This window comes from Crinia signifera, chromosome 2 (genome assembly GCF_055691185.1).
Source record: "Crinia signifera chromosome 2, ASM5569118v1, whole genome shotgun sequence".
In the NCBI taxonomy this organism is placed as follows: domain Eukaryota; kingdom Metazoa; phylum Chordata; class Amphibia; order Anura; family Myobatrachidae; genus Crinia; species Crinia signifera.
In genome coordinates, this window is record NC_139218.1 from 389,681,230 (window position 1) to 389,707,529 (window position 26,300).

General features: G+C 47.1%; 1 protein-coding gene across 1 annotated transcript; it reads left to right on the forward strand.

The window, feature by feature from the left end:
• Nucleotides 1–466: 466 nt before the first annotated feature.
• KLHL35 (kelch like family member 35) lies at nucleotides 467–21,349 on the forward strand. Its single transcript, XM_083170325.1, has 7 exons — nucleotides 467–792; nucleotides 2,619–3,496; nucleotides 4,042–4,226; nucleotides 13,028–13,146; nucleotides 16,345–16,533; nucleotides 16,791–16,979; nucleotides 21,063–21,349. The coding sequence occupies exons 2-7, from the start codon at nucleotides 2,676–2,678 to the stop codon at nucleotides 21,249–21,251; spliced, it is 1,692 nt and encodes a 563-aa protein (XP_083026451.1). The 5' UTR covers nucleotides 467–792; nucleotides 2,619–2,675; the 3' UTR covers nucleotides 21,252–21,349.
• The last annotated feature ends 4,951 nt before the right edge of the window (nucleotides 21,350–26,300 follow it).

The following is a 26,300-nucleotide window of genomic DNA, read 5'->3' on the forward strand; positions in this document are numbered from 1 at the left end:
CTGTGCATGTGGGGGCGACGGGGGCTGCGGTGCTATAGTTAAACCCCCCTCAATCCCCCGCAAACTTACCTATCGCGCTGGTCCCGGCGGCTCTGTTCTTCTGCTGAGGACCCCCACAAAATGGCCGCCCCCATATAGCACACAGTTCTCTGAAACTGTCTGCTGTATGGGGGCGGCCATTTTCTGGTGGTCCTCAGCAGAAGAACGAAGCCGCCGGGACCAGCGCGATAGGTAAGGCTGTGGGAGATTGAGGGGGGTTTACATGGGCGGCGGGGTAGGGGTGCTCGGCGGGGCGGCGACGCCCCCCCCTAACTGCGTTATATCCATTCGCAGCCCTGCACATGAGGGGCGCTTTAACCTGCTAGCTGTGCTCCAAACACATGTAGCCCAGTGAGAAGGTCTGAATTGGACCCTTTATCTCTCCCCACTTTATCTCTCTCCCAGGCAGAGAGACAGAGACGTATGTTTTCCAGCGCCGCAGTGGTTGCACAGATGAGTAATGGGGGAGCTGGTGTCTCTTCTCTCCACAACACAATTATCTCTCCCCTGGGAGACCCCTGTCCTTTGTGTGGTGCTGAGCTGACAGATCTGGTGGCAGCCGGCAGACTCCTCACAGCTGGGACTAGACTACATCTTCCCCACACACAGGAGGAAGCTGGAGAGATTATTCCCTCTCAGCCCCTCCTCTGCCAGATCCCCAGCACCACATCACAGCCGCTGCTCATCCACAACTGAGGGAGCAACACACCGGAGCATGCAAGATCCAGAACCTCTGCAGCCTGCTGTCTCCAGGTATGGGGCAAAGGCCTGATGTATCTTTGTGAGCAAAGCAAAAAAGGACACAAATGTTCAAAACCATGCTGCGCTGCAGGTGGGGGCAGATGTAACACATGCAGAGAGATAGATTTGGGTGGGGTGTGTTTAATCTGAAATATAAATTGCAGTGTAAATATAAAGCTGTCTGGTCTTCATGCAAAAGCAGCCAGTATTTACCGTGCACAGAAAGAGTATAACTGTATATTCTTCCCTTGCACTGCAGCATGGTGGCCCAACGTCCTCGCTGGGTGTGCTGGGGGTGTGAACCCTATACAGCTGCAGGGAGGACAGTGGGGGATGGAGCAGCTCCAGGCAGTTCTATAACATACTGTACACTGAGTTATTGTATGTTCATACTCTGTAATACCCAGGTGTTATATTAATGGGAAATCATTGCGCACGCTCAATCAGGACGGGGACAACGTCAGACCCAAACTAAATGTACTGAATCGGCCCCATTCATTCATTGCTAATTGGTGTTAAAAAAAGAAAGGTTTATTAGAGAGCAGAATTTATCGTTGACTGATGCGGGCTCCATCATAATATATAAGTATAAATACAGAAGGATCCGCTCTCGTTCCGTCCGCCAGCTCGCCATATCGAAATAGATGGCAGATGGTGGAGAAGGGGACGCTTGTGCATCCCATTGCCTGGAATGGGGTTGCGCGTGTGTGTGTCTCGTGCACGCGCGACATATTCTTGGCGGACCTGGCGCATGGTGGTAGTCACGCCAAGTTCTACAATCTGATTGGCTGCTAAGGTTTGATACATATGTATCGTGGGTAGCGGCGGCTGCTCCATCTGTAGATCTCCCTTTGAATATCGCCCCCTGACGGTCATCTGAGAGCCTCCCTGACCTTGAGGCGCCTGTGAAATAAATTGAATGTTAACTGAAAATTCATTAAAAGGAATAAAGCACCTGGCCCACAGAGCTGGCAATCTAGTTATGTGATGGGGAAGATTCAGAGGTATAGAGAAAGGAGGCATTGTACAGATACAGTATATAAGGGAAGATATATGGGAATAAACACCTGAGTAGAATAAAGTTAGTAATGGAGGAACCTTATTTATTTATTAGCAGGATCTTATATGGCGCAGCGCCCGTTTCCCAGCAGATTCGCACCACAGTTCGCCCAGACGGGCTCTCGTTATGGAGAAAGATCCTGTTGCTATAAAGCTGGGCGACATTGCATGTTCGGCTAACTGGAAGTGGCGTGGGGTCATTGGGTCGAACAATTAGGTCAACATGCATTGGGTCGATCACTGAAGGTCAAAATGGCTTAGTTAGACACATGAAATAGGTCAACATGCCTACGGTCGACATGGTTGGAAGGCCGACACAAACATTAGGTCAACAGTGGCTAGATCAACAGTCAAAAGGTCGACATGGGTTTTACACTTTTGGTGTCCATGTTTTTGGTAGACATGACCACACCATATCGGAGCACCACGGTGCCTCGCTGAGCTCGGCACACTATTCTATTCTCACTCCACACCCTAGTGGATGGTAGGGCATGAAATACCGCCTGTCGGCACATGTTGGCTAAAAAAAAAAAGGGCAAAAAACCCAATGTTGACCTTTGACTGTCAACCTATATGTGTCGACCCAATGACCACATATCCTTAGAAGCCGGTGACAAAATTCCGACCAATTATCATAAACTACGAACCATATCCTTGCGCTTAAACAGCTCTCATCCCATTCAAAATCTCATTGTCTTAAAAATGAAATAGTAGTACATTATCTATGCAAACGTCTGAGCAATGCGTCATTTATGTTATTTTTATGTTTTACTGACTAGAATGAAAGTGAGATAATTTACGAAACCAGGTGCCTTCAAATCCCCTCCAGCAAAAACATGGCACAAGAGATAATCCCGCAGCCCTGTGGTGGGACGTGTCACGCTAATGAGGTCCTTCAGAGCCTAAACTCCTCCAGGCAAAGTGGTGTATTTACAGATGTCGCTCTTCTAGTAGACGGTAAGAGGTTCTCCTGCCATAAAGTCATCTTGTCCTCCAAGAGCTCCTATTTCAGGGCCATGTTCAGTAACACCCTTAAGGAGACCAATCTCAGTGTTGTGGACCTTCATGAGATATCTGCCTCAACAATAAGTCTCATTTTGGACTTCATGTATGAAGGTAAACTTCCGCTACAAGAGGACAATGTGCAGGACATCCTACAGGCCTCTGATTTGCTGAACATTTCCAGTTTGCGAAATGCATGTGTGAATTTTATTGACGGCCAGCTAGACCCTTCCAACTGCGTTGGCATCATGAAGTTTGCAGACATGTTCTCCATTCCGTCACTGTCGGAGAAAAGCAAGAAGCTGATGCTGGAAGGTTTCACGGAGGTCTCCTGCCATGAGGAGTTCCTGGAGCTGAGTAAAGAGGAACTGATTGAGTGCTTGAGGAACGATGATCTGGTGGTGGACAAGGAAGAGGTTGTCTTTGAAGCCGTCATGAGGTGGGTGAAGGGGAACAAAAGCATGGAAAGGAAAGACCTGAGGGATATTCTGGAGCATGTGAGGTTGCCCTTGCTGGACCCTCTTTATTTCTTGGAGAAGGTGGAAATGGACAACAGCATCCAGGACTGCCCTGAGTGCTTCCCTCTGCTGCACGAAGCTAGGATGTGCCATATCCTTGGAAATCATCTCAATTCGCGAAGGGGGAGACCAAGAAGGTGGGCATGCAATGTTTTATATTATGTTGGGCAGGGCTGTTACTGTTTGGCACCAGAGTATAATTCACATGAAACCTTTGTTATCCTTGGCATCCAGGATCTAGCATTGGAACCTCTAATGCTTAGTTATACCACCAGAACGAGCAGGATCATCTATTTTTTTAGCCAAGAATGTCAACATGGTTGTTGTGTCAACAATGAACATGTCAACATGTTCATCAAGACGGCACTGACATAATGGAAATGTACACATAATGACGGTGACAACATTTCCTATGTCGACATTCTGTCAATGACGACATTTTGCAGGTGTCAACATTAATAATGGTCAAAATCATGATGCCTCCTTTTGAATGTTGACAGTGAGAATGCCGACATTTTGTTTGCAGACTTCGCGGCTATATATCACACAGGGAGCTTTCCAATCAGCAAATTGCTGAGAGTCTAGGCCATGTTAGACAATGAAAGCCAACGTCTCATTGGTTAGTTAATAACTGCAGTGTTTGCCGACTTTAGTGTACTAATGCATTGCTCTCTCCTTCCAGATTCATGGACCTGTCAGAGGTGATCGTTATTATTGGGGGCTATGATGAAAAGGGGGTCTTAAAGTTACCATACATTGACAGCTTTGACCCCAAAGGAGGACAGTGGACGGCGGTATCTGCGGTTCCGGGATACACCAAATCAGAGCCTGCCGTCTGCACGTTAAAGGATAATATTTATATGTCAGGTAACTAATCTCTTACTGTTTCCTCACATGTAATACATGGAGTTCCCAGGAGATTGGTATATAAGTATATTGTCTTACTGATAGACTTGTACCCAGGTATTCGCTGCATTACTACTTCCCATTTATCAGCAATCACACCGGCATTGCGATCTGGGCGCAATATTACCCCCTGAAATCACAATGCATTATGCCATTATAGAGGTGGCATTATAGAGCATCCTCGGCACAGGGTCGCTGATAGGAGTCTCTCCCTGCCATGTGCGTGCGTTCCCACAGACTGCGGAAGTCATTGCAGAGGAGGTTTCTATGGGTACTCCGCTGGCACATTGTGAGAAGTGTAGCGCAGAGGCTAAAATTGAATAACAATATTTTTAGACGACATTGGCTGCGGGGACCAGCTCTGGATTTCCCTGGTGTTTTGAATAAGCCATAAGTACATATGGAGCGCCCTTCATTCAGCACTGGGGCTCACCATAACGCCTTCCACTGGCGAACCGGCGCGCATCCCTTTCTGTGAGCTGGCGAATCTACCGCCAGCCCCTACAAGGAAGAGGGACTCTCCATCTGTATTTAATGATTAAGGGGCCCTTAATAGATACAGTGGTTTCTAAACACAGTGCCGTGGCACCCTGGGAGGACTTGCAGGGGTGCCCTGGATGGGTGGTCCATGACCAATTCAAATTATTTATGACCAATGTAATAGGCAAGTTGCAGAAATGAATCTGGCGCATTAACACACACACAGTAGGACTTCCGCTTCCGGCTCTGATGAGGACGGAGCTCCCGCTCTGAGCTCCGCTCACGCTGCCCCAACAAGCATCGTTAAAAGGCTCCTGGAGCTTCTTCATTCCCGTGTACTACTACACATCCCCTCCCCTGACACCCGCTGATCCCCGCAAATGGAGCGGCAACAACCACCGCAGCCGTCACAGACGCCGCCGCAGCAGCAGCGCTCAGACAAGCGGCGAGGGGCTACCAACATGGCGCCGGACAACGCTGCAGACTCCCCATACCCTGCGCACAAGAAACAGGCAGCAGAAGGTAACACCCTAGGGGGACACTTATCACACGGTTTGGAGACACCCGTTACATACCGGGAAGTAGTAGAAGCAATTAATGCCACGATGTCACCTCTTCTCACCAGAGCTGTAGATGATATTACCTCACAGCTGCAGAAACTATCGCAGAGAGTCACAGTCACAGAAAACCAGATAGGAGCTGTCTCACACGATATATCAAAAGCACAAGTGGACATAATAAAGCTGACAAAAGAAAACTTCCAACTCTGGAACAGAGTTGAGGAACTAGAAAACAGGTCACGCAGGTCCAACATTAGACTGGTGGGTTTACCCGAATCACTAAAAGGCCCCGCTCTGGCTAATTTTGTCCGCAACACCCTACCCTCGCTTCTAGGCATCTCAGAAGTTTGCTCAGACCTAGTTATAGAGAGGGTGCACCGAGTCGGCCCACCACCAACCCCAAACAGACCGCGACCGCGAGTGACACTCTTTAAATGCCTCAACTATTTACATAAAGTTGAAATCTGGTCTGCTTCACGCAAAATTAAAAATCTCATGTGGGAAGGCCACAAACTGTACATTTTCCAAGACTTCTCCGCAGAATTATCAAAAACCAGGAAAGCTTTCTCTTCGCTCTGCTCAGCTCTGGCCGCAGAAGGCCGAAAATTTGGGCTCTTATACCCAGCCAAGCTAAGAATATATGACGGCAACACATTCAAAGATTTTTCAGACCCCGCAGATGCCTCCGATTATCTCAAAGAACTCTCCCGCCAAATGGCAGAAGACATCTCTGACACCCCAGCCTTACCGTCCAAACCGACTACTCGCTGATAATGTATATCAAACTCCGTCAAATTCCAGCTGAATCCACTTTATCAACGTCACATTGCTTCCCCCCCCCCCTCCCTCTTATATGCTATTCAGCCTCTTTTCGCAGTCTAATAAGATCCTCATCTACATGAGAATGACCCGAATAGACACGGCAACAAATTGAATACCATAACTCCAAATGCTGACGACAATCTATGGTCAAGCTCCACTCTACTTTGACATTATAACCACAGTTTCCTATCCCAACCACTGCTCTAATGTCTGTTGTCAAGCATATATGGTAACAACCAAGATGGGACACTCGAAGATACTGGGTGTTATACCCAATCATCTGCATTCTGTCCTGTCTATCCCACATCCCATCCCTCCCCCCCCCCTTTTTTCCCCCTGATGGCTCTAGACAAGCAGGGCTTAAATAAGTTTAATTGTTAGAAATGTTGGGGCACACGTGGCCCTTGTTAGTTACCGGTTATCTTATTTTGATAAAACTCTCTGTTAGAGTTAGTTCTTATGTATACTCTAGGAGGTCACCCCACGGTTATATCAATCTGTGGGACACTAACACTCCTGTATTTTCCTCTTTTCTTTTCTCTTTCCTTCACTCCTAACACTTTCCTTCCTCCCACCTCACCCTTCCCCCGCCACCTGAACCTAGGTGTATATAACAAATCCAAAAATGTCATAATTCTATGCCTGATAGTTTCAGATAGATTTTACTCCAAACGCGTTGATAACAAAAATTATGCCCCATTCCAACACTTTCATTGGTACACACCATGATTTCTGAAGTAAAAATTAGTACTTGGAATGTGGGAGGAGTAAATTCTCCCATGAAACGTAGGAAACTGTTAGTATACCTGAACAAGTCTAAAGTAGACATTGTATTTCTCCAGGAAACGCACTTGGTAGCCTCAGAAATTCCAAAACTGCAAATGTTGGGATGGGTGGTATTGGCTCATTCATGTTTTTCTTCTAGAGCTCGCGGAGTAGTTATAATGGCCAGAAGATCTCTCGCGCTGGAGGTTACCCGCACCGACGCTGACTCAGATGGAAGATATGCTATAGCTGAAGTTGAACACGAAGGTAAACACTACACTTTAGCCAACATATACGCACCCCCACCTTACTCCAAACAATTCTTCCGCACATTGATAGCAATACTCACTCCACACATAGATTCTAACCTTATAATTGGGGGCGACTTCAACATGATTTCCTCACAGACATTGGATAGATCGACAGTCAGAACCTCTACACCTTCTCTTCCAAAAATTGGAGTTAACCACTTAATAAAAACCTTAGGTCTGATAGATGTATGGAGATCCCAACACCCCACGGATAAAGAATACACGTGCTTATCCGCTGCGCATGGCTCTCTCTCTCGAATAGACTTCCTTCTAGTCTCCCACTCCCTCTTCCCACAGATCACTACATCCTCAATCGCCCCCATAATCATTTCAGATCACGCCCTAGTATCCATGGAAATACAAATTACAAATCAATCTAATACTCCACGCTCCTGGCGATTCCCCTCCAGATTCCTGAAATCAACCAAATTTAAGGAACTTTTGAAAACAGAAGTGGAGAAATTTCATCTTCATAACGAAGAATATAGACACGCTAACCCCCCTCTATATTGGATGGCTTTAAAAGCCGTTTTGAGGGGATCCATCCTTTCCTTCACCGCCGCCTCTAACAAAGGCTACACCAAACAATATTTGTCATTGCAATCTACATTAACAGACTCTTTTGAAGCCTATAAAAAATCCCCTACCCCACTCCATAAGACCAGATATCAACTGGCAAGAACACATCTAGAAAACTATATAGCGGAGGTAGGTAACAAATCCCTATTTACAGTAAACTACAAATACCATAAATTCGGCAACAAAGCAGGCAAGCTCTTATCAAACCTTTTAAAAGGTACAAACAAACCCTCAATAGTACACCCCTTAAAAACTCCCCAAGGTACTCTAACCAACTCCAACGAAGAGATAGCATCCGTTATGCAACTATTCTACAAAGAACTTTATGCCGCTACCCTCTCCAACCCCATACAAACTGACAGCAACACCCCAAGCACACCAGCCCACACATCTCTCCCTTCACCTATTTGGGAGCAGATTGACTTCCCTACCATATCAGCAGACATGTCTGCTCTTCTTAACAAACCAGTCACCGCAGAGGAAGTTACATCTGCTATCAAACACTTACAACTCAATAAAGCCCCCGGCCCCGACGGATACTGCAGCTCCTTCTATAAATTAATGGTAAATGAAATTTCCCCAATATTAACAGACCTTTTTAATTCAATAATGACCTCAGGCACAATACCCCTACATTTCAACACAGCAGTGATTAAGATTCTCCCCAAACCAGGAAGAGATCTTTCACTACCAGGGTCCTACCGCCCCATTTCACTTTTAAATCTAGACTATAAATTATTAACTAAGATAATCGCAGATAGACTAAAGCTAATTGTCCCCTCCATAATTCACACTGACCAAACCGGATTCATTGCAGGCCGACACTCCTCAATAAATGTTCGTAAAGTCATAGCAGCACTGACCCAAAAAAACCCACCTTCCAATCCTGACAATGCCTTCATCCTTTCCCTAGATGCCGAAAAGGCATTTGACCTGATAGAGTGGCCACATTTATACCATACCCTTCATCGCTTTGGTTTCCCTGATCAATTTATCAGAACACTTAATACCCTTTATACAAACTCTAACTCCCAGATATCCTGCAATGGACTTCTATCAGACCCCTTCCCTATAGGCAGGGGCACAAGACAGGGATGCCCCCTATCTCCCTTACTATTTGCTATTGCTTTAGAGCCACTGGCCATGGCACTCCGCCTTTCACCTTTATACAAAGGAATACCTATTGGAAAAAAGGAAATTAAAGTCTCATTATTTGCAGACGATATGCTCCTGTTTATCTCCGACCCCCTCCCATCCATCCAAGAGATCCTCAGACTTATCAATGAATTTGGCCAAACAGCAGGATACAAAATAAACACTTCAAAATCGGAACTTCTCCCTATCCACTCGTCCACACCCCTGAGTCCGGCAGTGTCAGCTCTCCCCTTCAAAATTAATACTTCCCACTTCAAATACTTAGGAATTCAAATCCCTGCTGATATAACCAAGATATATGCCCTAAACTTCAAAGAGACTATTTCAAAACTCATACTCAAAATCCAAGGCTGGCACGATCTTCCTCTCTCCACATTGGGCAGGATAGCTGTAATAAAGTCTATAATCTTCCCCAAAATCCTATACATTATGCAATTATTACCTTTTGCATTATCCCCTGAAGACGAAAAACGCCTCAAGAAAGTCATTGCCCACTTTATTTGGCATGGCAAAAAACCCAAAATTGCTCACTCCAAATTGGTAATGGACAAATACAATGGAGGTGCGGGAGCTCCTGACTTTACGTCCTACTCAATTTCTATTCTAGCAAGATGTGCAGCGGACTGGATACTGGGTAAAAGCTCATATACAGATAACCTATTAGATCAGGAAATCTTCCATCCTTACTCACCTAACGCCCTCCTACACTCAAAAAGGTCCCTCATTCCTCCTCATATACTAAAACACCCCCTATTCCATGATACATACAACGCCTGGATTAAACTTCACAAATGTGTAGCAAGCGACCATTCCTCCTCGCGTTATGTCACTCTATGGGGCAACCCTTCATTTCCTCCATCCCTTTCAAATTCTCTTTTCCTGCAGTGGAGAGAGAGAGGGCTGTGCGCGGCGAATCAGATATTTGATCCGGGGGGCAGCATACATACTTACTCAACACTGAAATCCAATTTTGATCTACCAAACACACATTTTTTTATGTTCCTCCAAGCACGACACTATGTGACCTCGCTTCATATAGATTTTCAGACTTCTAAGCCCACTTCCCCTGTGACAAGTCTTCTCCAAAAATGGCACACAAAACCATGCAAACTGAAACACATCTATAATCTCATAGTCAACATCCCTTCCAAACCACACCTCAAAAAGCTTACTCAAACATGGAATACAGATATCTCATCGATCACCTCTACTGATATGATAATACATAACTTCGCTACATCCATGAAAACACTAGGCTCAGCATATCTACAAGAAGTCCACTTAAAGACGATACATAGAGCATACATGTCTCCATCTATAAGATCTCACTTCGACTCAACAGTCGGTGCGGCGTGCCAAAGGTGCGGGAGGTCTCGGGCAGATTTCTATCACTGTATGTGGGATTGCCCAAAAATTCGACGCTTCTGGAACAAGGTATATCTATTTATCAATTCCAATTTCAATCTGTCTTTAAAGCCCTCTCCGCTGGCAAGTCTGTGTCTGAATTTCTGTGAATGGGCCGGTATCCCTACCTCTAAGGTTCTATACCCAATGTTTACTATGCTATTCACTATAGCTAAAAAACTCATACTAAAACACTGGACAGTGAAGACGGCACCATCAACTCTCCAACTCCACAAGATGATGCTACAACATTTATATTTCGATAGGAAACATATGTTACAACGACTACCCACTCCCACCCAATTCTTTGACAAAAAATGGAACCCATATATATCTACTCTAGATATTGATATGAAAAATAGACTTTTGAATTCCTTCGATGTATCGGATTGGTACACTTTGACTTATACATAGATCCAAATTACCAGACAACCACGCTAGAAGAGGCGTATGATAACTAACCCCCTCTTTATAACCAAATATCGTACCCCATGCCAGCCTGATGCATCGGCACAAGACTGTAAGACGAACAGTCTCCTACTACTTTACTTTTCTACTGTTAAAGTGTTACGCTTATGATATTAAAAAGTTGAAATATGGACCTACCAACGGTCTAGACTAAAAAGGTTAAACTCCCAACACGGAATGGAATCTCAGTCTTAACCCTAAGATGTTATTTCGATTCCCTATCAACGGGTTTGAGATTGAGTTACACTAACAGATAGCAGGAAAACTCTGAGACGCAGCAGAGTTGCTATGTACTTTATGCCTAGACATCCCTCCCCCCCCCCTCCCCACCTCTCTCTCCCATTCTTCCCCCTCTATCCTCTCTTTATCTTCTCTATCATAACTATAATAGAGTTAGTATTTCTGACGGTGTTAGTTTAGTATGCTATAGGACAACAAAATTTATCTGTATGAGACTTCTAAACACCCATGCAATAAGAATTGATGTTGATCCCGCATAATATGAGATATAGGTCTAATATTCTGACCAATTTTCTAACCAAACTGATGTCTCTCTAAGATCCTGACGCAATTGTACCACTTACGATTTGTCTTATGTAATACTCTCATACTTGAACATTTATATTTTACCATGCTGAACTTTGTTGTATTATCTTAGATATGCTGATTGTGTTATACGCAAACGCGTGGAAACTTTAAAACTCAATAAAAATGTTTATACAAAAAAAACAAAAAAAACACACATACAGTAACTGAACCTAAGAATAATGTAGAAACACAATTTACTTAATATATATATTTTCAGACTCTCTCAATGAGAAACGTCTGGCCTAGGGGTGCCATGAAAACAATTATGATACGGGGTGCCGTGATTCAAAAAAAGTTGGGAACCTCTACGGTAGAACATTCCTCATCTGTTATGAGAAAAGTCTCCTGCAGGCATCCTGCTATTTGACCACTAGATGGCACCGATTTGTATAGTCCTTATGCAGAGTTATTGAGATTCTTATCTTATTCCTAAGTATTAGGCATTCTGATATGTAACCACTAGATGGCACTGTTATGTATAATCCTTGTGTATAGTTATTGATGGGTAGATTTATTAAGCTCCTGAAGTGATATAGTGTCTGGTTTTTATCACCGGCCAATCAGCCCATACTGTACCTGTCATTTTTCAAACCAAGCCTGTAACTTCACAGATAGGAGCTTATTGGCCGGTGATAAAAACCAGACACTTTATCACTTCACCGAGCTTAATAAATCTGCCCCTGAGATTCTTATCTTATTCCTAGGTATTAGGCTCCCTGCCAGGGGCGTAACTATAGCACCGCAGCCCCCGCCACCGCGGGGGGGCGCTGTGCATGTGGGGGCACCGGGGGCTGCTGTGCTATAGTTAACCCCCCCAATCCCCCGCAGACTTACCTATTGCGCTGGTCCCGGCGGCTCCGTTCTTCTGCTGAGGACCACCAGAAAATGGCCGCCCCCATATTGCACACAGTTCTCTGAAACTGTCTGCTGTATGGGGGCGGCCATTTTCTGGTGGTCCTCAGAAGAACGGAGCTGCCGCGACCAGTGCGATAGGTAAGGGGATTGAGGGGGGTTTGCATGGGCGGCAGGGGGGGGGGGGGGTAGGGGTGCTGGGCGGGGGGGGGGTGCCCAAAACGTAGCTACGCCACTGCTCCCTGCTATTGTACTGATATAAATATGTTGGACGTTTTATCAGTAAACTCTTGCATCGCCCAGCTGCCAGGACATTGCCAGCCTGAAGCTGTAAGGGTTATCTTGCCAGTCACTGCCCTCAAAACTCAGACTTTTCTATATTGAGGGGTTCCTGGAGGGGCATCCCCTATATAGAACATCTTCCTGCTCCCAGTGACCCCTCCCTGGTGCTTGTAATCATGTTGCCAGGTTCTCTTGGGGTAAGAGTGCCGGCCTACGCAGTTACACGGCACCTGGAGGCTCACTCGTATGGAGTCTAGAGGCTAGATATAAAGGCCGGATGTATCAAGCTTCAAAAAGTAATAGAGTGGAGAGTGATAAACAGCCGTCCAATCAGCTCCTAAGGACATGTTGCAGGCTGGGTTTGAAGAATGATAGGTAGGATCTGATTGGCTGATTGTTTATCACTCCAATTTATCACTTTTTGAAGCATAATACGTCTGGGCCATAATGTCATTCTTTGTGTAAAGACTCACAGTGCATTTTATACCCTTTCCAGGTGGGCACATCCACAGCCACCACGTCTGGGTGCTTAATGTCCATGTCAATAACTGGGTGAAGATCGCCTTGCTGAACACCGGCAGGTGGAGACATGGCATGGTGACTCTAAAGGGTCAGGTGAGGGCACTGCGGGTAATACCCATCACATTTACTGCCCACGTCACATGGAGCTCTAACTGTACAGTACAGAGATAGGAGTATGGCAGATCTGTACAGTACAGAGATAGGAGTATGGCAGAACTGTACAGTACAGAGATAGGAGTATGGCAGAACTGTACAGTACAGAGATAGGAGTATGGCAGATCTGTACAGTACAGAGATATGAGTACGGCAGATCTGTACAGTAGAGAGATAGGAGTATGGCAGATCTGTACAGTAGAGAGATAGGAGTATGGCAGATCTGTACAGTACAGAGATAGGAGTACGGCAGATCTGTACAGTACAGAGATAGGAGTATGGCAGAACTGTACAGTACAGAGATAGGAGTATGGCAGATCTGTACAGTACAGAGATAGGAGTATGGCGGATCTGTACAGTACAGAGATAGGAGTATGGTAGATTTGTACAGTACAGAGATAGGAGTATGGCGGATCTGTACAGTACAGAGATAGGAGTATGGCAGATCTGTACAGTACAGAGAAAGGAGTATGGCAGATCTGTACAGTACAGAGAAAGGAGTATGGCAGATCTGTACAGTACAGAGATAGGAGTATGGCAGATCTGTACAGGACAGAGAAAGGAGTATGGCAGATCTGTACAGTACAGAGAAAGGAGTATGGCAGATCTGTACAGTACAGAGATAGGAGTATGGTAGATCTGTACAGTACAGAGATAGGAGTATGGCAGATTTGTACAGTACAGAGATAGGAGTATGGCGGATCTGTACAGTACAGAGATAGGAGTATGGCAGATCTGTACAGGACAGAGAAAGGAGTATGGCAGATCTGTACAGTACAGAGAAAGGAGTATGGCAGATCTGTACAGTACAGAGATAGGAGTATGGTAGATCTGTACAGTACAGAGATAGGAGTATGGTAGATTTGTACAGTACAGAGATAGGAGTATGGCAGATCTGTACAGTACAGAGATAGGAGTATGGCAGATCTGTACAGTACAGAGATAGGAGTATGGCAGATCTGTACAGTACAGAGATAGGAGTATGGCAGATCTGTACAGTACAGAGATAGGAGTATGGCGGATCTGTACAGTACAGAGATAGGAGTATGGTAGATTTGTACAGTACAGAGATAGGAGTATGGCGGATCTGATCTGTACAGTACAGAGATAGGAGTATGGCAGATCTGTACAGTACAGAGAAAGGAGTATGGCAGATCTGTACAGTACAGAGAAAGGAGTATGGCAGATCTGTACAGGACAGAGAAAGGAGTATGGCAGATCTGTACAGTACAGAGAAAGGAGTATGGCGGATCTGTACAGTACAGAGATAGGAGTATGGTGGATCTGTACAGTACAGAGATAGGAGTATGGTAGATTTGTACAGTACAGAGATAGGAGTATGGCGGATCTGTACAGTACAGAGATAGGAGTATGGCAGATCTGTACAGGACAGAGAAAGGAGTATGGCAGATCTGTACAGTACAGAGAAATGAGTATGGCAGATCTGTACAGTACAGAGATAGGAGTATGGTAGATCTGTACAGTACAGAGATAGGAGTATGGTAGATTTGTACAGTACAGAGATAGGAGTATGGCAGATCTGTACAGTACAGAGATAGGAGTATGGCAGATCTGTACAGTACAGAGATAGGAGTATGGCAGATCTGTACAGTACAGAGATAGGAGTATGGCGGATCTGTACAGTACAGAGATAGGAGTATGGCAGATCTGTACAATACAGAGATAGGAGTATGGCAGAACTGTACAGTACAGAGGATGGAGTATGGTGGAACTGTATAGAACAGAGGTAGGAGGATGGTGGAACTATACAGAACAGAGGAAGGAGTATGGTGGAATTGTACAGTACAGAGATAGGAGAATGGCTGATCTGTACAGTACAGAGATAGGAGTATGGCAGATCTGTACAGTACAGAGATAGGAGTATGGCAGATCTGTACAGTACAGAGATAGGAGTATGGTAGATCTGTACAGTACAGAGAGAGGAGTATGGCAGAACTGTACAGTACAGAGGATGGAGTATGGTGGAACTGTATAGAACAGAGGTAGGAGGATGGTGGAACTATACAGAACAGAGGAAGGAGTATGGCGGAATTGTACAGTACAGTGGAAGGAGTATGGCAGAACTGTACAGTACAGAGGTAGGATTATGGCAGAACTCTGCAGTACAAAGGTAGGAGTATGGTGGAACTATACAGAACAGAGGAAGGAGTATGGCGGAATTAGTACAGTGGTAGTATGGCAGAACTCTACAGTACAGAGGATGCAGTATGGTGGAATTGTACGGTACAGAGGTAGAAGTATGGCTGAACTGTACAGTACAGTGGTAGAAGTATGGTGGAATAGTACAGTAGAGAGGTGGGAGTATGGTGGAATAGTACAGTAGAGAGGTTGGCGTATGGAGGAACTGTACAGTACAGTGGTAGGAGTATGGTGGAATAGTACAGTAGAGAGGAATGAGTATGGAGGAATTGTACAGTACAGTGGTAGGAGTATGGTGGAACTGTACAGTAGAGAGGTTGCAGTATGGAGGAATTGTATAGTACAGTGGTAGGAGTATGGTGGAATAGTACAGTATGCAATAGTACAGTATGGTGGAATAGTACAGAATGAATATGGAGGAATTGTACAGTACAGTGGTAGGAGTATGGTGGAATAGTACAGTACATAGGATGGAGTATGGCGGAATTGTACAGTACAGTGGTAGGAGTATGGTGGAACTGTACAGTACATATTGCTGCAAACCTTCCAATAATGGATAGCAGTATCCTATGGCTGAGCGGGGATTGTGTAATATCAGGATATTCCTTTGCACCGATGTGTGCCTATGTAAGGCGTACGCGTCATGTAAGTGTGGTTACATCACCATTGGGCCTGATCATGTCACCTGGGGCAGAGATGTCGGCAGAGGGGGTATCACTGCTGCATGCACTGACCCTGTAATCTGCCCCATGCCACTTCCGCAGATAACCCCGGCGTGGGCTTCTTCATGGGGATAATTTGCTGACGCCTCCACATTACATGCCCACTTTGCCGTATATTTATTAGATGTGACCTTTCCCACTGAATCCACGGTGCCACGAGAATGTCAGCTCGGGGTTAGCTTTCTGGTAATCCCATTGCTGTATGTGCTCTGACATGAGTTGGCTGCAGTGTAATCTTCATCCTGCCGTCCCCCAGATCTACTGTGTTGGTGGCTTCGATGGTCTGAAGAGGCTGTCTATGGTGGAACGGTACAACACATTCACCAACACCTGGTCTCCTGTTGCCCCCATGTTGGAAGCTGTCAGCTCTGCTGCTGCTGTGTCCTGTATGAATAAGCTCTACGTCATTGGGGGAGCGCTGGACGATTACAGGAACACGGACAAGGTAAAGTCTTAATGGATCAGTTTAGGTGAGTGCTTGCCCCCCACTCTGCCCCCTCCTTATCCCACAGGCTCTTGTGACATTATGCCCCCTTTGTGCCTTACTGCGCCCCTTCCCCCATATTTACCTGATGCCCCCACTCTCCCAATATCCCCAATATCGTATCCCACCAGCCCTGCCGTAGGTACACTATTTTTGCGTTACATTTTGTTTAATGTTATATAAAATATTTATATTGAGTTTGTTTCTCCGCCCTGTAGGTCCAATGTTACGACCCTGAGGAGAACTCCTGGACGTACGTGTCGCCAGCCCCTTTCTGCAGGGACAGGATCAGCGCCGTAGAGTTAGATGGGACCATATACGTTTCTGGGGGATTAATGAGCACGGTGTTCAGCTACTGCCCAATAACAGACACGTGGTGCGAGGCAGCGACGCTACCGGGACCTCTGGTGAGAATGGTGCTTGTTCTATTGGGTGTGATAGACCCACCAATAGGCAGCCAGGTAACACTCCTGCTGTGTGATGTCACTGATACCTGGGGACAGCAATAGATGCAGAGAGAGAGTGTTCCTTGTTCTATTGGGTGTGATAGACCCACCAATAGGCAGCCAGGTAACGCTCCTCCTGTGTGATGTCACTGATAATTGGGGACACGCAATAGATGCAGAGAGAGAGTGTTCCTTGTTCTATTGGGTGTGATAGACCCACCAATAGGCAGCCAGGTAGCGCTCCTCCTGTGTGATGTCACTGATACCTGGGGACAGCAATAGATGCAGAGAGAGTGTTCCTTGTTCTATTGGGTGTGATAGACCCACCAATAGGCAGCCAGGTAACGCTCCTCCTGTGTGATGTCACTGATACCTGGGGACAGCAATAGATGCAGAGAGAGAGAGTTCCTCAGTAGTAATTAATACGCCTAGTACCACTATCGGAGGCAGGAAAGCACCAGCTTGTGGTATTACTAGTTATTTCTTCTGTTTTCAGTTTGTGACTGTAAGTTACGGTGAGAAATACAGATGTGTTGTCACTTACCAGACGCCATAAGGAACAATTGTGCACATTATATGTTGCGCAGGTGCAGTGACAAGCCACCCACGGTGTACCAGATATGCTGGACTGCGACTGTACCGCGCGGGAGTTGACTTTAGACCCATACAACGCCGCCGATGAAGCACAATGGAACTTGGTGTGAGAAAATGCCACTGCCGCTGCAGCAAAGCCCGTGTTATACACAGATTTAGTCTGATTCTCACACGGATGTACAAAAGACACACACAAAATTAATAAATATACACTAGCACAGTAGTTTTATCACTTCCAAGGCTGGCAACAAAAATCTTGTTGTCCCAGTACACGCCTTTGGTGTACCTACCCCTTCCCAGTAGGTACATGTGTGGCACCCTGCAGCGGGTCCCACTAAGAAAGGCAGACAGGACCCCTGGCATAGAAGAGGTTAACTATCTTCTGCAGCGCTGACGTGGAAGGGGAGAAGGCGGGATGTACCTGGAATGATTGACAGGTCGGAGGGAGCCCAGCAGGGATGCCAAAGTCCCGGTGGCGCAAAGAAGAAGGAAGAGGAAGTGCCCGTGGGAAGAGGAGGCAGAGCGGTGTGTGCAGGACGGAGGTCCAGGGAGCATCCGAGCCAGGCGGAACACAGCGGAGGGAGACGGATCGGTGAGTGACAGCTCCAGTCCCGTCATCCAGCACCGCCAACGGCGTCTCCTGACGGCACTGTGCAGAGAGGCAGCACGTTTCCCCCGCACTGCAGGGAGAAACAGCAGCCAGCACGTGTCCCTGGCACCGCAGAGAGAGACAGCAGCCAGCATGTTTCCCCCCGCACCGCAGGGAGAGACAGCAGCCAGCACGTGTCCCTGGCACCACAGGGAGAGACAGCAGCCAGCATGTTTCCCCCGCACTGCAGAGAGAGACAGCAGCCAGCACGTGTCCCTGGCACCGCAGAGAGAGACAGCAGCCAGCATGTTTCCCCCGCACTGCAGAGAGAGACAGCAGCCAGCACGTGTCCCTGGCACCACAGAGAGAGACAGCAGCCAGCACGGGGTATGGGTAAAAACCGGACCAGGACAAAACCCCCGGACCGCCGGACCAGACATCAAACTCTGCATTTTGGAGCTTGTAGCGTCCGGTCCAGGGGGTGTCCTGTCCGGGGGTGTCCTGTCCTGGGGGGCTGCCTGTGACACCTGTCACCAGGTAGAGGAGGAGGGGTAGAATAAAGTCTCCCTGTATGGTCCGGGCATGTAGCAAAAACCGGATGGTCCGGACCACAGGGGGAGGCTGTAATCTCCCCTTCCCCATGTCCCTGATGATAGGTATCACAGGGACCCCCTGGACAAGACACCCCCCAACAGGATACCCCCCCGGACCGGACCCTATAAGCTCCGGACTGCAGATTTTGATGGCCTGTCCGGCGGTCCGGAGTCTAGTCCGGTTTTTACATAGTCCCGCCAGCACGTTTCCCCCGCACCGCAGAGAGAGACGGCAGCCAGCACGTGTCCCTGGCACCGCAGGGAGAGACAGCAGCCAGCACGTGTCCCTGGCACCACAGGGAGAGACGGCAGGCATCACGGGCAACCAGTCGCCCCTTCACAGAGCGGCAGGCTGACTTGGGGAAGAAGCAGCAGCTTGGAGCAGCGGCACAGAGGTGGTCGGAAGACCCCGGCTGGAGCCTACCTTGACAGGAAGCCTCCTCTACCTGGCATCTCCCGCAGAACCGTGAGTCTGGCCCTGGTGGCCACCATTGGGCACCATATAACATGCCTCCAGCAAGTGGGATCTAGGGGAGCCTGACAGTTGCTGGGCAGGATAGAAAGGGGCACACCTAAATTAGCCCAACGGGTTGTGGAGGGTTATTTCCCCCTTATCAATCAATAGAAGACCAGTGTGCAGAAACGGCCGTCCCTACACTGAGGAAACCCTTCAGCGTCACCGGGTTAAGGACAGACCAGGATCAGCCCCACCCCCCTGATAAAAGTGTTACCCCAGGTTATTGATCCGTAGGAAGGCCGGGTTCCCTGTTAGAGACACCTTCCCCAGGGAGTTGTACGTTTATTCCTGTGCACAGGCCGAGTCCTAGACTCGGGTTCAGGACAATACTTTGGTACCGGTACCTTTGGTTACATGTTGTTAGACACTGCATACACTGGGGTCATTAGGATAAGTTGTTGATTGCCGTGATACGATAGAACAAAAATAGAGAAAGTAGTGAATTTGAAAGGTCAGCGGTCAGAGGTCCCTATGTTACAAGGTGAATAAACCTTATATACTGATACAATACAGATTGACTGGATTCACAGGTTGATGTAATACAGGTTTTCAGATCCTTCTTTTCTCCCCTATTAAATATGCAGGGGAGACAGAATACAACACAGCATAGTGCAGATCAATTGAGGTTAAAAGAATTTAATACATAAAGCGCACATATTCTGATTTATGTTCCCATGTTCTAGCAAGGGTCCGCTATTGAACATTGCCGGATGCAGGATTTCGGAATAGAACATTGCCGGGAACGCAGCACTGTTGGCAGCACTTGCTGATTATCTGTTTCAATCATTTCACTTATAGCTTCCCTCCTCTTCGGGCCCCATCGTCTCTCTGGGTACTTTTTCTACCCCTTCTATTGTAACAAAGAAAAAAGAGCTCTGAAGTTAAATGCTTGACTGTGGTATAAAGAGATTTTGAGTGTGTATATATATATATATTAGTTAAAATGTTATTTTGCAATGTACTTTTAGTTTAAGCTGTGACAGTTTTTACTTACTCAATACCTGGGACTCCAGCCTTCTCCTCCATACTGTGTCTCTGCAGCCTCACTTCCCCTTTGTCTCTCCAGCTTCCTCCCACATGTCTCTCAACCTTCCTCCCCCATGTCTCTCAACCTTATTCCCCCTCTGTGCCTCTCAGTATCACCCCCCCCCCCCTGTGTGTCTCAGTGTAATTCCCCTCCCCTGTGTCTCTCAGTATCGCCCCCATCCCGTGTCTCCCAACCTACCCCCCAGTGCCTTTCAGTATCATTCTGACCACTTTGTCACCAACCCCTCCTTGACCCATGTCTTCCAGAGCAGACCGGCCCACACTTAGATGTACCCTCATACACTATTGCTGCAGCCCACCTCTACACGCCAGGCCTATCCACTGAGTATCTTTCTCCATGCCAAGTTTTGTTGTGCTTGCAGTCAATTTACCGACGGACAATTATGCTGACACCCATTGACCTACTTGGTCAGTGGGCTTCGGCATAATAACCGTTGGTGAAACGTCCGTCGGGGAAATCATACTGAACCCTTGTTATACAGACTCAGTGGTACACAGATATACAGGTGTCACATTGCCGATGAATCACCACAGTCTCCTGGTGCATTGCCTATACGAGGCGTTTTCTGGTGATAAAGTGGCGATAAAGACATTTGACATTGACAAGAGGTCGACAACAGCACTATGTAAACATAGCATTAGTTGACACCTGAAAAGGTCGACATACTGTATGATAATCCCTGAAACAATATTTATTTCCCCAGGAAAGCTGCGGTGTGACGGTTTGCGGAGGGAAGATCTACATCATGGGCGGCAGAGACGGAACCGGGCGAGGGACAGACAAGTCCTTAGTGTTTGACCCAATGACAAAGACAGTTTGCGAAGAACGACCGTTGCTGCGCGCCACCAGTCGCCACGGCTGTGTCACCGTCCTGCAGAGATTGAGAAGATGACCCCCACCACACCCCAAACCCACAGATAACATCACAACTTTTATTTAATGTCCTAATAATTTTCTATGCTGTAATAAAGAACAGCCCGGAGTCTGGAAGCTCTGTCGTTCACTTGAATTGTTTGTGTTGCCCTCCCCACAGGCTTGAGCAGGGGCCCTGGCACCTCCCTGTCTGACCTGGTGACAGTGGAACTACGACTCTTGTATTGACAGCAGGAGGCGTGCCAACATTAGTGCCCCCACTAGGGCCCAAGCTCATCAGGGAACACATCGGTGCTGAAGTAGGGGCCCAGGGAGAACGGCCACCCCAATCTTGGAAGGAAGGAGGTTTGGGTGGCTTTTAAATAAATTGGCTCCAAAAATGTACTTTGGTTCCATCTTCATTATATTTTCATATCAAGGAATCCTGCTTTAGTTATTGGGGTGCGTCGACACGGTTGACATTAATCATGTCTACACGGATGATATGTCAGGGCAGGTGCTCTCTGAATGAGTCCAGGGCTGGTTATTGCCGGGCGGAGGACCGCAATTTATTTATTTTTGCTATCTTTTCTCTGACTGATCTGTGCAGGCTTCTGCCAAATACGCCTGAAAATTGAGGTGTATTTTCTAGTTAAATTTACTGCTAAGGGGGAAACTACTATGGTGGACAACTACTAAGGGGAAAACTACTATGGGGATCAGCTACTAAGGGGGAAACTACTATGGGGGACAACTACTAAGTGGGAAACTACTATGGGGGACAGCTACTAAGGGGGAAACTACTATGGGGATCAGCTACTAAGGGGGAAACTACTATGGGGGACAGCTACTATGGGGGAAACTACTATGGGGGACAACTACTATGGGGGACAACTACTATGGGGGAAACTACTATGGGGATCAGCTACTAAGGGGGAAACTACTATGGGGGACAGCTACTATGGGGGAAACTACTATGGGGGACAACTACTATGGGGGAAACTACTATGGGGGACAGCTACTAAGGGGGAAACTACTATGGGGGACAGCTACTATGGGGGAAACTACTATGGGGGACAACTACTAAGGGGGACAACTACTATGGGGGACAACTACTATGGGGGACAACTACTATGGGGGACAACTACTAAGGGGGACAACTACTATGGGGGACAACTACTATGGGGGACAGCTACTATGGGGGACAACTACTATGGGGGAAACTACTATGGGGGACAGCTACTATGGGGGAAACTACTATGGGGGAAACTACTATGGGGATCAGCTACTAAGGGGGACAACTACTATGGGGGACAACTACTATGGGGGACAGCTACTATGGGGGGACAGCTACTATGGGGGACAGCTACTATGGGGGACAGCTACTATGGGGGGACAGCTACTATGGGGGACCAGCTACTAAGGGGGACAACTACTATGGGGGACAACTACTATGGGGGACAGCTACTATGGGGGACAGCTACTATGGGGGGACAGCTACTATGGGGGACCAGCTACTATGGGGATCAGCTACTATGGGGATCAGCTACTATGGGGGGAACTACTATGGTGATCAGCTACTAAGGGGGACAGCTACTATGGGGGACAGCTACTATGGGGGACCAGCTACTATGGGGATCAGCTACTATGGGGGGAACTACTATGGTGATCAGCTACTAAGGGGGACAGCTACTGTACTATGGGGGACAGCTACTATGGGGGACAGCTACTATGAGGGGCAGCTACTACGGGGAAAACTACTATGGGGGACAGCTACTACGGGGGAAACTACTATGGGGGACAGCTACTACGGGGGAAACTACTATGGGGGACAGCTACTACGGGGGAAACTACTATGGGGGACAGCTACTATGGGGGAAACTACTATGGGGGACAGCTACTAAGGGGGAAACTACTATGGGGGACAGCTACTACGGGGGAAACTACTATGGGGGACAGCTACTAAGGGGGAAACTACTATGGTGGACAACTACTAAGGGGGAAACTACTATGGGGGACAGGTACTAAGGGGGAAACTACTATGGGGAACAGCTACTATGGGGGACAGCTACTATGGGGGACAGCTACTAAGGGGGAAACTACTATGGGGGACAGCTACTATGGGGGACAGCTACTATGGGGGACAGCTACTATGGGGGACAGCTACTAAGGGGACAGCTACTAAGGGGGAAACTACTATGGGGGACAGCTACTAAGGGGGAAACCACTATGGGGGACAGCTACTATGGGGGACAGCTACTAAGGGGGAAACCACTATGGGGGACAGCTACTAAGGGGGAAACTACTATGGGTGACAACTACTATGGGGGACAGCTACTAAGGGGGAAACTACTATGGGGGACAGCTACTAAGGGGGAAACTACTATGGGGGACAGCTACTACGGGGGAAACTACTATGGGGGACAGCTACTACGGGGGAAACTACTATGGGGGACAGCTACTACGGGGGAAACTACTATGGGGGACAGCTACTACGGGGGAAACTACTATGGGGGACAGCTACTAAGGGGGAAACTACTATGGGGGACAGCTACTATGGGGGACAGCTACTAAGGGGGAAACTACTATGGGGACAGCTTCTAAGGGGGAAACTACTATGGGGGACAGCTACTAAGGGGGAAACTACTATGGGGGACAACTACTATGGGGGACAGCTACTAAGGGGTAAACTACTATGGGGGACAGCTACTAAGGGGGAAACTACTATGGGGACAGCTACTAAGGGGGAAACTACTATGGGGGACAGCTACTAAGGGGGAAACTACTATGGGGGACAGCTACTAAGGGGGAAACTACTATGGGGGACAGCTACTACGGGGGAAACTACTATGGGGGACAGATACTATGGGGAAACTACTATGGGGGACAGCTACTACGGGGGAAACTACTATGGGGGACAGCTACTAAGGGGGAAACTACTATGGGGATCAGCTACTAAGGGGGAAACTACTATGGGGACAGCTACTATGGGGGACAGCTACTAAGGGGGAAACTACTATGGGGACAGCTACTAAGGGGGAAACTACTATGGGGGACAGCTACTAAGGGGGAAACTACTATGGGGGACAACTACTATGGGGGACAGCTACTAAGGGGTAAACTACTATGGGGGACAGCTACTAAGGGGGAAACTACTATGGGGACAGCTACTAAGGGGGAAACTACTATGGGGGACAGCTACTAAGGGGTAAACTACTATGGGGGACAGCTACTAAGGGGGAAACTACTATGGGGGACAGCTACTAAGGGGGAAACTACTATGGGGGACAGCTACTACGGGGGAAACTACTATGGGGGACAGCTACTACGGGGAAACTACTATGGGGGACAGCTACTACGGGGGAAACTACTATGGGGGACAGCTACTAAGGGGGAAACTACTATGGGGATCAGCTACTAAGGGGGAAACTACTAAGGGGAAAACTACTATGGTGATCAGCTACTAAGGGAGAACTACTATGGGGGACAGCTACTAAGGGGGAAACTCCTATGGGGGACAGCTACTAAGGGGGAAACTACTATGTATGAAGGACAACTGCTAAGGGGAAACTACTATGGGTGAAACTACTATGGCAGGGGTGTCCAAACTTTTTGCGATGAGGGCCAGATTTGGTGAGGTGAAAATGTGTGGGGGCCGACCATTCAGCCTGACATTCTTTGAACCATTTATAACTTCAGAATGGTCTCCCACTCTGCCCCCATTCACTCTAGGACACGAGGACATGAGTAAAGATTAGAAGAAAAAAGATTTCATTCAGCTAGTAGAAATAATTTCTTTACGGTCAGAACAGTCAAACTCTGGAACTCTCTTCCCAGAGAGGTGGTAACGGCTGGCTCATTAAATGCGTTCAAGGCAAAGTTGGACCAGCATTTACTGGATAAAAACATCCCTGGGTACAAATAAGAAATATAATCTGTCTGTAAAATATCAGAACCTACCAAATCAGCAATGGATATCTATACCAGGTTGAACTAGATGGACGCAAGTCTTTTTTCAGCCTTACCTACTATGTAACTAACGGAATCTGCTGCGCTATATAAGACACTGTAACAGAATCTGCTGCGCTATATAAGACACTGTAACGGAATCTGCTGCACTATATAAGACACTGTAACGGAATCTGCTGTGCTATATAAGACGCTGTAACGTAATCTGCTGCGCTATATAAGACACTGTAACAGAATCTGCTGCGCTATATAAGACACTGTAACGGAATCTGCTGTGCTATATAAGACGCTGTAACGTAATCTGCTGCGCTATATAGGACACTGTAACAGAATCTGCTGCGCTATATAAGACACTGTAACGGAATCTGCTGCGCTATATAAGACACTGTAACGGAATCTGCTGCGCTATATAAGACACCGTAACAGAATCTGCTGCGCTATATAAGACACTGTAACGGAATCTGCTGCGCTATATAAGACACTGTAACGGAATCTGCTGCGCTATATAAGACTGTAACGGAATCTGCTGCGCTATATAAGACACTAACGGAATCTGCTGCGCTATATAAGACACTGTAACGGAATCTGCTGCGCTATATAACACGCTGTAACGGAATCTGCTGCGCTATATAAGATACTGTAACGGAATCTGCTGCGCTAAATAAGACGCTGTAACGGAATCTGCTGCGCTAAATAAGACGCTGTAACGGAATCTGTTGCGCTATATAAGACACTGTAACGGAATCTGCTGTGATATATAAGACACTGTAACGGAATCTGCTGCGCTATATAAGACACTGTAACGGAATCTGCTGCGCTATATAAGACACTGTAATGGAATCTGCTGTGCTATATAAGACACTGTAACGGAATCTGCTGCGCTATATAAGACGCTGTAACGGAATCTCCTGCGCTATATAAGATACTGTAACGGAATCTGCTGCGCTAAATAAGACGCTGTAACGGAATCTGCTGCGCTAAATAAGACGCTGTAACGGAATCTGTTGCGCTATATAAGACACTGTAACGGAATCTGCTGTGATATATAAGACACTAACGGAATCTGCTGCGCTATATAAGACACTGTAACGGAATCTGCTGCGCTATATAACACGCTGTA